The sequence below is a fragment of the Myotis lucifugus genome, unplaced genomic scaffold (genome assembly GCF_000147115.1).
Source record: "Myotis lucifugus unplaced genomic scaffold, Myoluc2.0 scaffold_1012, whole genome shotgun sequence".
Taxonomy (NCBI): Eukaryota; Metazoa; Chordata; class Mammalia; order Chiroptera; family Vespertilionidae; genus Myotis; species Myotis lucifugus.
The window spans coordinates 19011-35347 of NW_005872060.1; the positions used below are offsets into that span (position 1 = coordinate 19011).

The 16337-nt window shown below is 43.3% G+C and overlaps 1 protein-coding gene across 1 annotated transcript in view; it reads left to right on the forward strand.

Moving 5' to 3' along the window:
- Positions 1 to 16337, forward strand: part of LOC102424071 (NACHT, LRR and PYD domains-containing protein 1-like) — a 78441-nt gene that overhangs the window by 17781 nt on the left and 44323 nt on the right. The window contains 2 exon segments of the mRNA XM_023747839.1: positions 2118 to 2288; positions 14884 to 15054. Of these exon segments, the coding sequence (XP_023603607.1) occupies positions 2118 to 2288; positions 14884 to 15054 (342 nt within the window).

The window sequence follows — 16337 nt, forward strand, 5'->3', positions numbered from 1 at the left end:
TTAATGAAGAATTTGGGAATTGGAAAAGTACCCTTTCTCCAGGCCCATTAGGGACCCCATTGTCTTAATTTGGTATTATGGCCCAAGCCAGTATTCCCAATAGAAAAAATGAAGGCACACAAGTTCCTGAACCAACCTTAAAGACCTGTAGATTCTTTTTCTTTCCTTTTTTTTTATATGGATTTTTTTTCTGAGAGGAAGGGAGAGGGATAGAGAATTAGAAACGTCAATGACAGAGAAACATTGATCAGCTGCCTTCTGCACACCCCCTACTGGGGATGTCCCTGCAACCAAGGTACATGCCCTTGACCTGAATCAAACCTGGGACCCTTCAGTCCGCAGGCTGACGCTCTATCTACTGACCCAAACCGGTTAGGGCAGGGCCTGTAGATTCTTAAGAAGACATCCCAGGGGTGTGGTGCTGGGAATGGCTGAGTGTGTGTTCCCCATAAGTGGGCCTTGAGTCTAATCTCCCGAGGACACTAAGTTAGAGAAAGGCGTCCCCTTCTCCTCCTGAGTGTCAGAAATATATGGGCAATCACACCTCATCAGTAGGTGTCCCCACAGACAGGTGGACCAGGAAACCTGGTTCCTGGGGAGTGTGTCCTGACCAGCACTGGATGTTGGCTAGGGTATGGCTGTGCAGTCACAGCCCAGAGCCTGGCCCTGATTATTCCAGACAGAAAATGCAGGACAGCCCAAAAGGAAAGGGATAAGAGACTCAAGCCACTTACCAGTTGACTCAGTGTCTGCAGACATGAAGGGAAAGATGAATGGAGTTGGGAACATATTGGGTATTGATGTTCTTTGTGAACAGTGACGTTGAGATGAGCTCGGCATGCAGGATTGAGTTTAGAGAAGCAGAGGGCTATTGCTAGTCAGGCAAGTAGCAAAGGCCCCCAAAGCCCTCATGGCTTTTATTTAGGGAGTACAGCAAATAACAATGGAGTACAGCGAGTGACAATGATTAACAGGCATGCTTATGAGATCATCTGAGCTAAGTTATACATTAAACTATTAATTTCCTATGTTATACAAAGAATCTTTCCATCTGCAGCAGTGTACCCTCCCTTGAACTTTCCATGCCCTCATGGACTATTTATCACCTCAAGGAAAGTTCTGCCTCTGAACAATAAGTCTTGCTTGCAAGACTTTGTTCTGACGTGGCCTGCTTGCAGGCTCCCATCTTTTCTTGGCAGAACGTCCTCTTCTAGTTAACTTCTCATTCCACTTGTCCAGCTACCTTGGGTCAAGGTGCTACGGGGCTATTGAGGTGGATTTATCTGGCAATAAAATAGAGATGGCAGTTTGCATCTTGAAACACATAAAATCTATTTTATCTATTTTATTTTGGAGCACATAAAATCACTGAAATAGTGTGTGAAATGTAGAATTTAAATTGGTGGAAATTATACAAGGCAGTCTCTCCTATAACTTTCAAACAAAGCCCATCCTCCTCTCCCACATCCTGCAAATGTTCTCTCCTAGAACATTCCCTTTTGCCATCTCTCTCCTGGGGAACCTCCCTATGGTCTTGCTATCCTGGGAAGGGGATATGGTCCCATGCAAGCCAATCTGGACAACAGTATAGTATATAGTAATATACAAAAATCCCATCACAAAACTTACCTTTAAACCACCTCTCCCAGGTTCTGTTCCCACCTCCCATCTCTTCCTTTCCTTTCTGGAAACTGGGACTTTACAAAATCTATGCCAAAGGAAGAAAGGCATGTCTGTATTGATGAGAGGAAGACTGTCTGCATCCCCAAGCTCTTTGCCAGGCCCTATGCTGGACACTAAAGATAAAAAAAAAAAAAACACGAACATCCGCCCCAGCCCACAAGAAATTCCCAGACTGTGGCAGAAACAGACACACTAAATGAGCACCACAGTGTAGAATGGCAAGGGCTGCACCGTGAGAAACCACACGGAAGGTGCAATTAGCCCAGGGTGGTGGGAACAGAGGGGCAGTTCTAGAGACTGATCACCCCTGGCAATAGCCCTGCCCATGGCAGCCTGGCACTCAGAGGGGCCAAACCCCATGGTGTTGAGCACAGTGTGCACATAAGACCCCACACACACCGGTCACATCTCCCCTGTCCCTCTCTCTTCCTCAGGTACAACTGGGGACTGTTTACAGATTCCTGGTGGCAGATGTTCTTCTCTATTCTCAAAGTCCCTGGAAGCCTGCGGGAGCTGGACCTGAGTGGGAATTCTCTGAGCTGCTCTGCAGTACAGAGTCTTTGTGACGCCCTGAAAAGCCCTCACTGCCACCTGGTGACCTTGAGGTGAGTCTGGCCTGGGTTCTGATCTGAAACAAAGATGGACAGGAGACCCAAGGTAGAAGTTGTGTCTAGGATGGGTGTGTGGTCTTTGTTTTTGTTTATGTTTCTAACATTTTTTATTTTTCAATTACAGTTGACATACAATATTACATTAGTTCCAGATGTACATCCCAGTGACTAGACATTATAAAACTTACTAAGTGATCATCCTGAAAAATCCTTGTATCCAACAAATATTCATTGAGCCCCTCTCTGACCATGGCTACTGCAGTAAGCAAACACGGACAGGATTCTGTTTTCACAGAGTTTGCAAGTGACTGACATTAACCACACTAACAAACGTGTAATTACAAGCCCAGATAAGGGCCTGCAGTGGAAAACTACCTTATAAAGTGAATATTGAAGGACATGGGAAGAATACAGAGGGTTTACCTAGGTGAAGCAGGAGGGCAGAAAGGTCAAAGGCCCTGTGACAAGAGGAAGGATGAGCTGTCATGCGATTGAAAGCAGACAAGTGAAGCTGGAGGATGGAGAGCAAAGGAGCCACAGGAGGAGGCTACAGAGATCAGGAAGCCAGACTATCTATGCAAGGCCTGTTGGAATCTGGGGTGGTTGTTTTTTTCTAATGCAATGTAATTATAATTAAAAGGTTGATAAAATCAGTACATTTACAAAGTAGAAACAGACTGCCACATAAAACCAGGAATGAAGGAAAGCAAGGTAGAGATTGGGAAACCAGTTCATAGGAAAGTTTCAGTTTTCCAATGAAGATGGTGAGAGGTTGCACTAAGGAATGTTACCATAGTTTCTGCAAGAAATAGTTGTATCTTGTACTATGGTGTCGGCCATCGAAATGGAAAAAAGTGAATGGATTTTAGAGATCTAAAAAGAAAGTAAAATCCAATAGATTTGAATTATGGAGAAAGGGAAATGGAGATATAGAAGATGATCTTAGGTTCAGGCCAGAGATATGCATTAGATAGTGGCACCTTCACTGAGATGGAAATACTGGAAGAGGAGTGAATGGGCGGGTGGAATGTCAAGATGTGATTTTGTGCAAAATCTTCAAGTTTTTTTTAAGATATCCAATGGGAGATGTCAAGCAGGTATCAAATTAACTTCTGTGAAAAAATAAGATGCCCCATAAAACAAATCTCACCAAATTTAAGAGAATTGAAACCATGCAAATTATATTATCTGAACATAATGAAATGAAATTGGAACTCAATAACAAAGGGAAATTTAGACATACAAAAATGAAACAACATACTCTTAAATAAACAATGGGTCAAAGAAGAAATCACAAGGGAAATTTAAAATGCTTTGAGATGAATGAAAACAAAAACAAAACATATTTGATGCAACTAACTCAGTGCTTACAGGAAAATGTATATTGTCAATGCCTAGATTTTAGAAATAAGGGATACAACTACTCACCCATTAGAACTGCCAAAGCTAGAACACTGACACCACCAAATGCTCACAAGGTTATGGAGCAACAGGCGCCCTCATACAGTGCTAGTGGGAATGCAAAATAATATGGTCATTTTGCAGAATCCTAGTGAACTAAACACACCCTTGCCATATGATCCAGCAATCGTGCTCCTTGGTATTTACTCAAATGAGTTGAAAACCTATGTCCACACAAAAATCTGCACAACAGTGTTTATGTCAGTTTTATTTGTAATTGCCCGAACTGGAAAGCAACCAAGTTGTCCTTCAGTAGGTGAGCAGATAAATAAATCATGGTGTATGCATACAATTAAATATTATTCAGTATTTGGAAAAAATGAGCCCTAAAGCTATAAAAAAATGGGCGAACCTTAACTGCATATTACTAGTTGAAAAAAGGACATTCTGAAAAGCTATATACTATATGATCCCAACAATGTGAAATTCTTAAAAAGACAAAAATATGAAGACAGTAAAGAGATCTGTGATTGCCAGAGGTTTGGGGGAGGTAAGGATAAACTGGCAGAGCAGAGTGACTCCTCTATATGACACTATAATGGTGGATACATGTCATTTTATATTTCAAAAAACCATAGAAAGTAAAGCACCAAAAGTGAGCCATAATGTAACCTATGGACTTTGGGTGACTATGATGTGTCTATGTAGGTTCTTTGATTCCAACAAATTTACTACTCTCTTGCGAGATGTTGATAATGGGGGTGGCTGTGTATGTGGGGGCAGAGGTATATAAGAACTCTGCAAAAAGTTCCAGAGACAGAGAAACACAGAACAGATTGCAGAACCTTGGAGGGAAGGTGGGAGAGGTTGCCAATTTTGCTAAAAAACTAAAACTATCCTATAAAAGAGAAATAGTCTAGAGGATTAAAAATGGTGGCAGGCTAAGTGGATGCTGCATGGACATGCTCCCAGGCCAGATCATACACCATGATCAAGTGGGATTATTCCAGGGATGCAAGGGTGGTACAATATTCGCAAATCAATAAATGTGAAACCTCACATAAACAGATTGAAAGACAAAAATCACATGATCATATCAATAGACACAGAAAAAGCATTCGACAAAATCCAACACCCATTTTTGATAAAAACTTTCAGCAAAGTGGGAACAGAGGAAGCATATCTCAACATGATAAAGGCCATATATGACAAACCTACAGCCAACATCATACTTAATGGGCAAAAACTAAAACCATTTCCCCTAAGAACAGGAACAAGACAGGGATGCCCACTTTCACCACTCCTGTTTGACATAATACTGGAAGTGCTAGCCATAGTTATCAGACAAGAAGAAATAATAAAAGGCATCCAAATTGGAAAAGAAGTAAAACTGTCATTATTCGCAGTGACATGATATTGTATATAGAAAACCCCAAAGACTCCATTAAAAAACGACTAGACTTGCCCAAGCTGGTTTAGCTCAGTGGATAGAGCACCAGCCTGCAGACTGAAGGGTCTCGGGTTCAATTCTGGTCAAAAGCACATGCCCGGGTTGTGGCCTCGCCCCAAGTAGGGAGCATTCAGGAAGCAAGTGATAGGTGAACACTGATTCTCTCTCATCATTGATGTTGCTATCTCTCTCTCCCTCTCCCTTCCTCTCTGAAATCAATAAAAATATTTTTTTTAAACTACCAGACTGAATAAATGAATTTGGCAATGTAGCAGGATACAAAATTAACATCCAGAAATCTATGGCTTTTTTATACACCAATAATGAACTCACAGAAAGAGAAACTGAAAAAAAAATAAAAAAAAAATCCGATTTATCATTGCACCAAAACAATTAAGATACCTAAGAATAAGCTTAACTAAGGAGATAAAAGGCCTGTACTCAAAAACTACAGGATGTTGAAAAAAAGAGATAGAGGAAGACATAAACAAATAGAAGAATATACCATGTTCATTGATTGGTAGAATCAATGTCATTAAAATGTCCATACTACCCAAAGCAATCTATAGATTTAATGCAATCCCCATTAAGATACCAATGGTATATTTCACAGATTTACAACAAACCCTCCAAAAATTTATATGGAATTTAAAAAAGACCCTAAATAGCCGCAGCAATTCTGAGAAGAAGAATAAAGTTGGAGGGATCACAATACCAGATATCAAGCTATATAACAAAGCCACTGTTCTCAAAACTGCCTGGTACTGGCACAAGAACAGACAAGAACAGACATATAGACCAATGAAACCGAACAGAGAACCCATAAATCGACCAAAGCCATTATGCTCAATTAATATTTGACAAAGGAGGCAAGAGCATACAATGGAATCTAGACAGTTTCTTCAGTAAATGGTTTGGGAAAATTGGACAGATACATGCAAAAAAATGAAACTAGACCACCAACTTACACCATACACAAAAATAAACTCAAAATGGATAGACTTAAATGTAATTTGGGAAACCATAAAAATCTTAGAATAATCCATAGGCAGCAAAATATCAGACATATGTCATAGCAATATCTTTACAGATATAGCTCCTAGGGCAGGGGTGGGCAACCCTTGGCACGCGTGCCAAACATGGCACGCCAGTAACTTTTGCTGGCACGGGATACCCTCTCTTATAATCTTCCATTTACAATTGTGAATCTTTGTTCTCAGTGATGAATTTTGTTAAGTCACTTAATAGGAGTAGCCTGACAGATGAACGTAGAGCTCGTGCATATCTCTGAAGGTCATGAAATATAAACCTGATGTAAAATCTCTGTCATCAGTGATGCAGCAGTAAAAGTCCCACTGATAATATCAAATGGAGTCATAAAGTTTTCTGTTGGACTAAGGGTGTACATGTATACATTAAAAAATAAATGTATTTTTCATCATCATATACTGTGTTTTTGTCACTCGAATGAATTTTATTATTTCTTAAAGGTTCTTCACATACATACACCTTAAGAGATATCAAGTAGGCGTAACATGTTCTCAAAAAATTAGGGTTGGCATGCAGAAGAATTTTGAGTCAGAGATTTTGCTGGTTTTGTCACGCACTCACAAAAAGTTTACCCACCCTTGTCCTAGGCCAATGGGAGCTTAGGGGGACATTTTACCCCAAGGGGGCTCCCTCAAAATAAAGGGTTTTGCGACCCAGGCAACAGAAAATCAACCAAAACAGCAAGAAAGCCCACTACATGGGGGAACATATTTGCCAATGTTATCTCCGATAAAGGTTTAATCTCCAACATTTGCAGGGAACTCATACAACTTAAAAAAAAGGAAGATAAACAATCCATTCAAAAAATGGGCAAAGGACCTAAATAGACACTTTTCAAAAGAGGACATACAGAAAACAAAGAGACATATGAAAACATGCTCAAAGTCACTAATCATCTGAGAGATGCTAATCAAAATGACAGTGAGGTACCATCTCACACCTGTCAGAATGGCTATCATCAACAAATCAACAAACGACAAGTGCTGGAGAGGATGCAGAGAAAAAGGAACCCTTGTGCACTGCTGGTGGGAATGCAGACAGGTGCAACCATTATGGAAAACAGAATGGAGTTTCCTCAAAAAATTAAATATGGAACTGCCATTTGACCCAGTAATCTCATTTATAGGAATATATCCTAAGAAACCAGAAACACCAATCAGAAAGAGTGTATGCACCCGTATGTTCATAGCAGCACATTTTATAATAGCTAAAATCTGGAAACAGCCAAAGCGCCCATCAGTATATGAGTGGATAAAAAAAATAAAAATAAAAAATAAAAGCTGTGGGACATTTACACTATGGAATACTATGGAGCTATAAAAAAGAGGGATCTCTTACCTTTCGGGACAGCTTGGAAGGACCTGGAGAGTATTTGAACTATGGTAGCAACCATCAGGTGGAAGCTGTAGTTTAGCTCTAACCCTGCTGTTTGGCTTAACAATAGAAAAGTTACTTTGATTTCCTGAATTGTATAAATCATCCCATTCGATTAAATGACTATCCCATTGATTGTTATCTTACTTATTTTAGAAAGCACATTCTTCTGTACCTGGGAAACAGGACAGCACAATTATCCTAAATTGTCTTAGTGGCCACAGATAATGCGTTCCCATTGACTCAGTGGTCCCAAGACCAGGACAGCGCAATTACTCTAAATTACCTGGATGGCTCTAGATAATGAGTTCCTGGCAACCCAGTGGTCTCAAGACCCGAGGGCTCTAGATAAGGTGTTTCTGTCAATTCAGTGACCCCAAGACCCAAAACTATAATTAACATGCTTAATTCTGCGTCTGTAAACTGCTTTTTTGCAAACCAGGTTCCTCATTCCAAACCCTGGGATGTAATCAATATCTTTGTGATCTTTGCCTATATAAGTCTGGTTTTGCCACGATCTTATGACTATGAGATTTGGGGAATGGCTCCTCATAGTCCCGGATTGCAATAAATGTGACTCTTTAATTCAACTTCTTGAGGTGTCCTTCTGTGATTTGCGGGGTACATTACTGTTATGCCCAGATTTCAAGATCCCCAAGAAACCACATCAGGGAGCCAGCCAATCCGATGCAAAAGCATAAGAATCTGTATTTCAAGCTAGCTTGAGCTCCCCATCCACCAGACTCACCGACACAATGGCAAGCCAAGTGGCCGAGAGACAGAACCCCGTGTAGAGATGGGTTTTATAGGGGGGGTTGGAAGGGGAGGAGAAAGGACTGTGCTCTGCCGATTGGCCAGGCGCAAGTCGGTGTCTTGTTCCTGGGTGTGGCTAGCAGAGTCTTAGACTTCCGGGAAGAAGCTCCTTGCCAAGCACGTGGCCAAGGTAAGATGGAGGACGTAGCCCTTACCCTGGGGCAAGATGGAGGACCTAGCCCTCGCCCTTTCAATTACAACATATTATGCTAACTGAAATAAGCCAATCAGAGAAAGGTAAGTATCACATGATCTCACTCATATGTGGAATCTAATAAACAAAATAAATTGTTGAACAAAGTCAATCAGAGACATAGAAGCATAGAACTGACTGCAGAATCTCAGACAGAAGGTGGGGGAGGGTGGGTTAGTGAGAAGAGATCAACGAAAGAACTTGTGTGTATATAAAGATAACCCCTGGACACAGAAAATAGGGTGGTGAAGGCCTGGGGTGTGGTTGGGGAGGGTTTGGGCTAGGAGGAGTCAATGGAGGACATATGTAATACTTTCAACAATAATGATTTAATTTTTTAAAAAGAGAAAATAACTAAAACATAAGGGAATGTGGGACTGACTAGGAGTGAGTGTGTGTGTGTGTGTGTTTGCACACCCTCATGCACGCTTGTTTACACTAAAGAAGGAAAAGGTCTAAGTTTGAATATATATTGCTAAAGGATGATCAAAGATATGAGAAGGACTAATTGATGGTCTCCCTTTCCTCAGAGGGGGAGCCAATGGGAGAAGGATGGCTTAGGAGGAGTTGGAAAACACCTCCAACTGTAACAGGAGGGGAGAAGAACTGGCAGAGGGACATTTGCCAAAAGACACATAGATTTGATTGTAGGAACTGGATGGGTTCTTTTCTATTTTAAAAAAATATATGTTTTTATTGATTTTAGAGAGGAAGAGAGAGAGAGAGAAAGATAGAAACATCAATGAGAGAGAAACATTGATCAGCTGCCTCCTGCACACCAAGTGTAGGAATGTCTAAGACATTCAAGCAAAGTCCTAACAAATGATTGGATTTCTCTTGAAAACAGTTGAATATGGGAGACTCAAGGATTCTGGGTGCTTTGATTTTTATGGACATGTAAAACTGAGCATAGTACATGGACAAAGCAGAAGAAACTGGTAAAGGAGAGGTTGGAGGTCTGAAGAGGGGATTCCAGAAAGAACAAGGTCAGAGGGTGTGGAAGGCCCCCTGCCAGGGAAGGTTCTGGCTTTCTTTTAAATTCATGTCAACTGAACCCAGGATGAAGGCAGAGCCTTATCTTGGGGGCATATCTAACCAAGAGGTGGGAATGCCTCAGTTGACCTTCAAAGCCAGGTACCTGGAAATGGTTTCTTATCTAAATCTAGTCAAGCACCAGGAATGAATGTGATTCAGATCCACCCGGAAGTGACTATTTAAGAGGAAGCTACAAGAATGCACACACTCCCCCTTCTAATTACTCTTAGTAAAACTTCCTGGTATTTGGTTATAAATAAAAGTTGCTGTAAGGCTCTGGGCCCTGTTCATCTATCAGAGAGCAGACGCCACACCGGTCCCAGCTTTCCTCTATTTCTGTCTCCATCTTGTTTTATTCAATTTTCCTTAAACCTGGTCGTGTTCTATTCAAGATTTCATCAACCCCCACAGTTCTCTCTCTCTGCGCTGGTCGAAAGAAAAGAGAACGCCATTACCCCCATATCTGACGCCACGAACAGGGATCCCCATAAGAGGGGAGGCAGGAAATTGTAGAGTCAAAGGCACAGGAGCCTTGCTTGGCCCTTCTAAGACAGAATAAAAAAAGAACAGTGGCATGAAAACTGAGATGCGAGGCTGTGTAAAAACAGGAAGGAAACTTAGAAGAAAGTCAAGGGGCTCAGGTTCCACAGCAGCAGCACCCCTTTAAGAACTGTTTAAGCACATGGGATACGTTATCTCCTGTGACCTTGGCAACCACCATGTGCAAAGGCATGTCGAATTCATGTTACAGACCAGTAAACTTTTTTTTTTATTTTTTTTTTAAATATATTTTATTGATTTTTTACAGAGAGGAAGGGAGAGAGATAGAGAGTTAGAAACATCGATCAGCTGCCTCCTGCACACCTCCTACTGGGGATGTGCCCGCAACCCAGGTACATGCCCTCGACCGATATTGAACCTGGGACCTTTCAGTCCGCAGGCCGACACTCTATCCACTGAGCCAAACCGGTTCTGGCAACTTTTTTTTTTTTAATTAAATCTTTATTGTTCAGATTATTACATTAGTTACTCTTTTTTCCCACCATAACTCCCCTCCACCCAGTTCCCACCCCACCCTCCACCCTCACTCCCCACCCACTGTCCTCATCCATAGGTGCACGATGATTGTCTAATCTCTTCACTCACCCCCACACCCTTTCCCCCCCGCCCAAGAATAGTCAGTCCATTCCCATTCTATGTCCCCGATTCTATTACAATCACCAGTTCATACTGTTCATCAGATTATTTATTCACTTGATTTTTAGATTCACTTGTTGATAGATGTGTATTTGTTGTTCATAATTTGTATCTTTACCTTTTTCTTCTTCTTCCTCTTCTTAAAGGATACCTTTCAGCATTTCATATAATACTGGTTTGGTGGTGATGAACTCCTTTAGCTTTTTCTTATCTGTGAAGCTCTTTATCTGGCCTTCACTTCTGAATGATAGCTTGGCTGGATAAAGTAGTCTTGGTTGTAGGTTCTTGGTATTCATCACTTTGAATATTTCTTGCGACTCCCTTCTGGCCTGCAAAGTTTCTGTTGAGAAATCAGCTGACAGTCATATGGGTACTCCCTTGTAGGTAACTGAGTTTCTTTCCCTTGCTGTTTTTAAGATTCTCTCTTTGTCTTTTGCTCTTGGCATTTTAATTATGATGTGTCTTGGTGTGGTCCTCTTTGGATTCCTTTTGTTTGGGGTTCTCTGCGCTTCCTGGACTTGGAAGTCTATTCCTTTCACCAGGTAGGGGAAGTTTTCTGTCATTATTTCTTCAAATAGGTTTTCAATATCTTGCTCTCTCTCATCTTCTGGCACCCCTATAATTCAGATGTTGGTACGCTTGAAGCTATCCCAGAGGCTCCTTACACTATCTTCGTATTTTTGGATTCTTTTTTCATTTTGCTTTTCCAGTTGGGTGTTTTTTGCTTCTTCGTATTTCAAATCTTTGACTTGATTCTTGCGATCCTCTGGTCTGCTGTTGGGAGTCTGTATAATGTTCTTTATTTCAGTCAGTGTATGCTTAATTTCTAGTTGGTCCTTTATCACAACATCGAGGGTCTCATTCGATTTCTTGAGGATCTCACTACATTTATTGGCGGTCTCACCAGTCTTCTTGAAGATCTCACTACATTTATCGGCAGTCTCACCAGTCTTTTCGAGGGCCTTATTAAATTTATCGGCGGCTTCTAGACAGTTCTTTAAAGACCTTAAAAGTGTGATTTTGAACTCTATATCCAACAGTTTGCTTTCCTCCAATTCTGTCGTTTGTGTCCTGTTTCTTTGTCTCGGCATTTTTTATGTTTCGCTGTGTCAATAGAGTGCCTTTCTGTACTAAGTGTCCCAATTACCTGAGGTAGACACTCTTGGTGCACCCCCTTGTGGGCTTTGTGCACAGTCTTGTTGTAGTTAAGCCTTGATTGTTGTAGTTATCACTGTGAGGAATTGACCTCCAGGCCAATTGGCTGTGAGAATCAGCTGTGTCTGCAGTGGGAGAACTTCTGTGCTGGAGACACCTCTCTGGGGCTAGACTTGCTTCGATGGGGCTTTGGTGCTCACTGAGTCTGCCCCCTGAGTGTGTCTTTTATGGTTCCACGGAGCTGCAAACTGGATGGTCCCACTCTGACCTCTGGGCTTCCTGGCTCCTGGATCTCTAGGGAGGTGCTAATCTAGCCTTTGCCTGAGGCTATCCAGCAAAAGTCTCCCTGCAGGGCTTGGGCGGGGTGGGTCCCACGGGATCAACAGGGCGGGGTTAGCAATTATGGCTGCTCTCAGTCTTGCCCTCAGAGGCTCTGCTTCTCAGTGTCCCAGTAATCGCTGCAAGCTCCACGGAGAGAAAGCTGCCTTAGGGTTCTGAGTGATGCCAGACAGTCCCGCTTCTCCCGTATGAGTCTGGGTCCCTAGAGACTCGCCTGGAACTGGAGCTCAGAGCCTGAGACTCCCTCCCGATTGAAAACGACAACCACGCCCTCAGCAGCCAGCCCGCTCCGCATGCACTCTGAACCTTAGTATTTTACTTCAGCACTGTGCCTCCTCTGAGCCTCGCTATGCTTTTCTCTTTCCTCCTAGTTGTAGAACTTCCACTCAGCCAGTCTTCCTGTGGTTCTGGATGATGTCCGTTCAGTCTTTTAGTTGTATTTTTGAAGTGGTTGTTCGAGGCAGCAAACTCCGGTGTTTACCTATGCCGCCATCTTGGTTTCTCCCAGACCAGTAAACTTGAAGATTAAGAAACCTGCACCCAGTCTTCATCTACTGACAGAGGTGAGCTTTGACACCAGGCCTATCTGATGTCCAATCAGGTGAAGTGTAACCAGGTCCCAATTTTAGTGTCCTCCACCTCATTCAGAGCCATCCACCATTGCATCCCAGATCCCTTTCAGCGGGTACCTGCCAAGCTTCCATCTTCAGCTCAGGACTAAGAAACCACACCCTCCCCCAGGATGTGCCAGGGGCTCCTCAAATTCAGTGTATTCTAAACTTGACTTTCCTCCCTAACCAAAAACACCTGTTCCTCCTCTCAGGACTAGCTTGATAATTTGTAGGATCCATACAAAATGAAAAGGCAGTGCCCTTGCTCAAACATCAGGAAACAAATGAAATCAAAGGTACTAAGATATAGCCCTAACTGGTTTGGCTCAGTGGATAGAGCGTTGGCCTGCTGACTGAAGGGTCCGAGGTTTGATTCCAGTCAAGGGCATGTACCTTGGTTGCAGGCACATCCCCAGTAAGGGGTGTGCAGGAGGCAGCTGATCAATGTTTCTCTCTCATCGATGTTTCTAACTCTCTATTCCTCTCCCTTCTTCTCTGTAAAAAATCAATAAAATATATTTTTTAAAAAGGAACTAAGATGTAAAGCTTTATTCCCTCCACCCCACAGCTGCAGCTGTAATTGCTCATCATTGACATTAATTTGAGGGGTGGGCAGCCACAGGAGAGGAGATAGTTGCCCTAAGACCATAAATCACAGAGAAAGTGAGAACTAGGCAGCATGGGAGAATGGGGTTGGGAGCAGATACATACTTTGAACCCCACCAAAGCATCCTGAGTCAGCTAACTGGGCATTTGGCAGGGCTGATGTAGTTAACAGGCCCAGTACACAACTGGAAGGTTGGGTTAATTAACCGTACAGTGCTGATATGGAGAGTAGGAAGCATTGGTAAGAATCACACAGGAGTGAGAAATGTTGATGAGTAGCTACTTGGCTGCAGGAGAAAATGAAAATCTCCCATGCTCTGGCCAATTTGGCTCAGTGGTTGGAGCATCAACCCCCAGATTGAAGGGTCACAGGTTTAATTCCCAGTCAAGGGTGAGAACCTCAGTTGCAGTGTTATGCCCAGATTTCAAGATCCCAAAAGACACCACCAGGGAGCGCCAAGTCCGATGCAAAAGCATAGAGTCTTTTATTCAAGCCTGGGCTTGGTCCCCCTCTGCCTCCATTACTGGATGCGAGAGAGAGCCCCGAGTCCCAAGAGAACAAAGGTTATATAGGGCTAGTCATTTGGGTGGGCTTAGGTAAGTGACATGAGTTACAGAGATTGGTCACTCTGGTCAGGGTTTCTCAGCAGGGTTTTACAGCACAAAGGTCAGGAAGTGACCAACACATTCTGAGGTTTGAGCCGTCCCCCACTATAGCCTTATTAAGACCTTAGCTGCATTCCTGGAGCTTCATTGGTCCACTCAGGTGGTGGCTGGGGGAGTTAGGATATTACTGGCATTCCCGTGGTCACTCTCAGAAAGGGGAGGGGGTTTAGGCTGAGGACCCAGCCCTACAAGATAAAGTGAAGAAGAGTTCGTTTCTGCTTTGTCCTTTCAGCAGCTTCAATTCCTGTCCTAACTGGGGCCTTTGCAGGAGGCAAACAATTCTTTTATCTTTCACACTGGTGTTTCTCTCCTTCTCTCTCCTCCCTTGCACTATTGCTAAATATCAATGAAAAAAATATCCTTGGTGAGGATTAAAAATAATTTTTTTTTCTGGTCTCTGTAACTTTTATTTTATTTTTATTTATTTATTTTTTAATACTTTATTGTTGAAAGTATTACATAGGTCATCATTTTCCCCCATAAACCTCTTCCAACCTGCTCCCATCCTCCCCCAACCCCTCCAAAAATAAAAATAAAAAAATTTTAAATAAAATGTCCCAGGTTACTATAAGCCAAACCTGTGCTTTTCTTCCTTTAATATCACCAAGGACCCCAAAAGGGCCACAGCACTAGAAATGGAAACCAGACCCCAGTTACCCTGAGGAGAGGGCCCTCAGGACATGCAAATCTCTCCCACAGGCTGGTCAGCTGTGGCCTCACATACAACTGCTGCAAGGACCTGGTCTCCATGCTCCAAGACAACTTCATGCTGTCAGATTTGGACCTGTGGCAGAACGACCTGGGTGACCTTGGCGTGAAGCTGCTCTGTGAAGGGCTCAGACAGTCTAACTGCCAACTCAAGCACCTGTGGTAAGGCCCTGGGGTCATTTCTGGAAAGAGGACAGGGAAGGGGAGGGAGAGCAATGGAAAGGGGTGTAGGGGCCCTGAATTGAACAGGGGAAGTAAAGGGGCAAAAAAATTCATGGGCAGCCTGGCTTCCCCACTGGATCCGCCACTGACTTAGGCCATGAGCCGGGCAGGTCTTCATCTGAGACTCGGTTTCTTCATCTGTATAACAGGACTATCATACCCACCTCATAGATGTGATGAAATAAAATGCATGTAAATCTAGAGCAGCGCTGGGAACAGAGTTGAGAGGCTCCAATGAGAACCACTGGTGAGGCCACATGTTAGGATTCCTGCCCCGGTTTACTTCTCCATCCAAGATAGTCTTTCCATCCTTCCTTCCTTCTGTCCGTCTTTCCTTTCTCCTTCCTTCCTTCCTTCCTTCCTTCCTTCCTTCCTTCCTTCCTTCCTTCCTTCCTTCCTTCATGGTCTCTTTCATTCACTCATCCACCCATTCATTCATTTCATGGCTCCCATGTGCCAAGCACTGGGCCAGGCACTGAGGGGATAATAGTGAGCAACAGATGCGGGTCCTGCCCCCTTAAGCTTGCACTCCAGTGAGAATGAGACAGATGTTGATGACATGTTAACTCACAGTGTGTATCTCTGAGCTCCATGCAGTTTGTGAAGGGAAAGTACACTGTGTTATGAGAGTGTAATGTGGTGGCAGCTGGGGGGGGGGGGGGCGGGGGGGGGGAAAAAAGGAAATCCTCTGAGCTTTCAACCTGATATACAAATAAAAAAAGTATTCTGCTTAAACCTGAAGAAAAAAGAAAGTTCACAGGGCACGTCACGGGCGGAGGGGACCTCTAGATTTAGAATATTTTGGTGGGACCCCTGGAAACTATCTAGGTCAGAGACCCAGTAAACCTGGTGCAATGGGTGCAGGACCCTGGCCCTCATTTCACCTGCTGTCCCCCGCCCCCTTCTGGTGACCGCCACACTGGAATCTGCACCAATCCAGGTGTTGATCGGATTTTGGCAACAGCTGGGGGCTGGAACTTATATCAAAGTCAACAGATGACGAGGCTCAAAACTCTGACTGTGAACACTAGCATTGACAAGAACACGCATGTTCTGAGCCATTTCCCGGGAAGCCCTCCTTCATAACGTTAAACGCCGGGAATGGACCTCCCCGTGGGGGCCTCCCTAGGGCCTTCTGACCTTTAAGGTACACAGGTACTCCACCCCAGGGGCGTGGGTTCTCACCGCAACGTTCCGCCGCTTCCCGAAGCTATGGTGGGTTA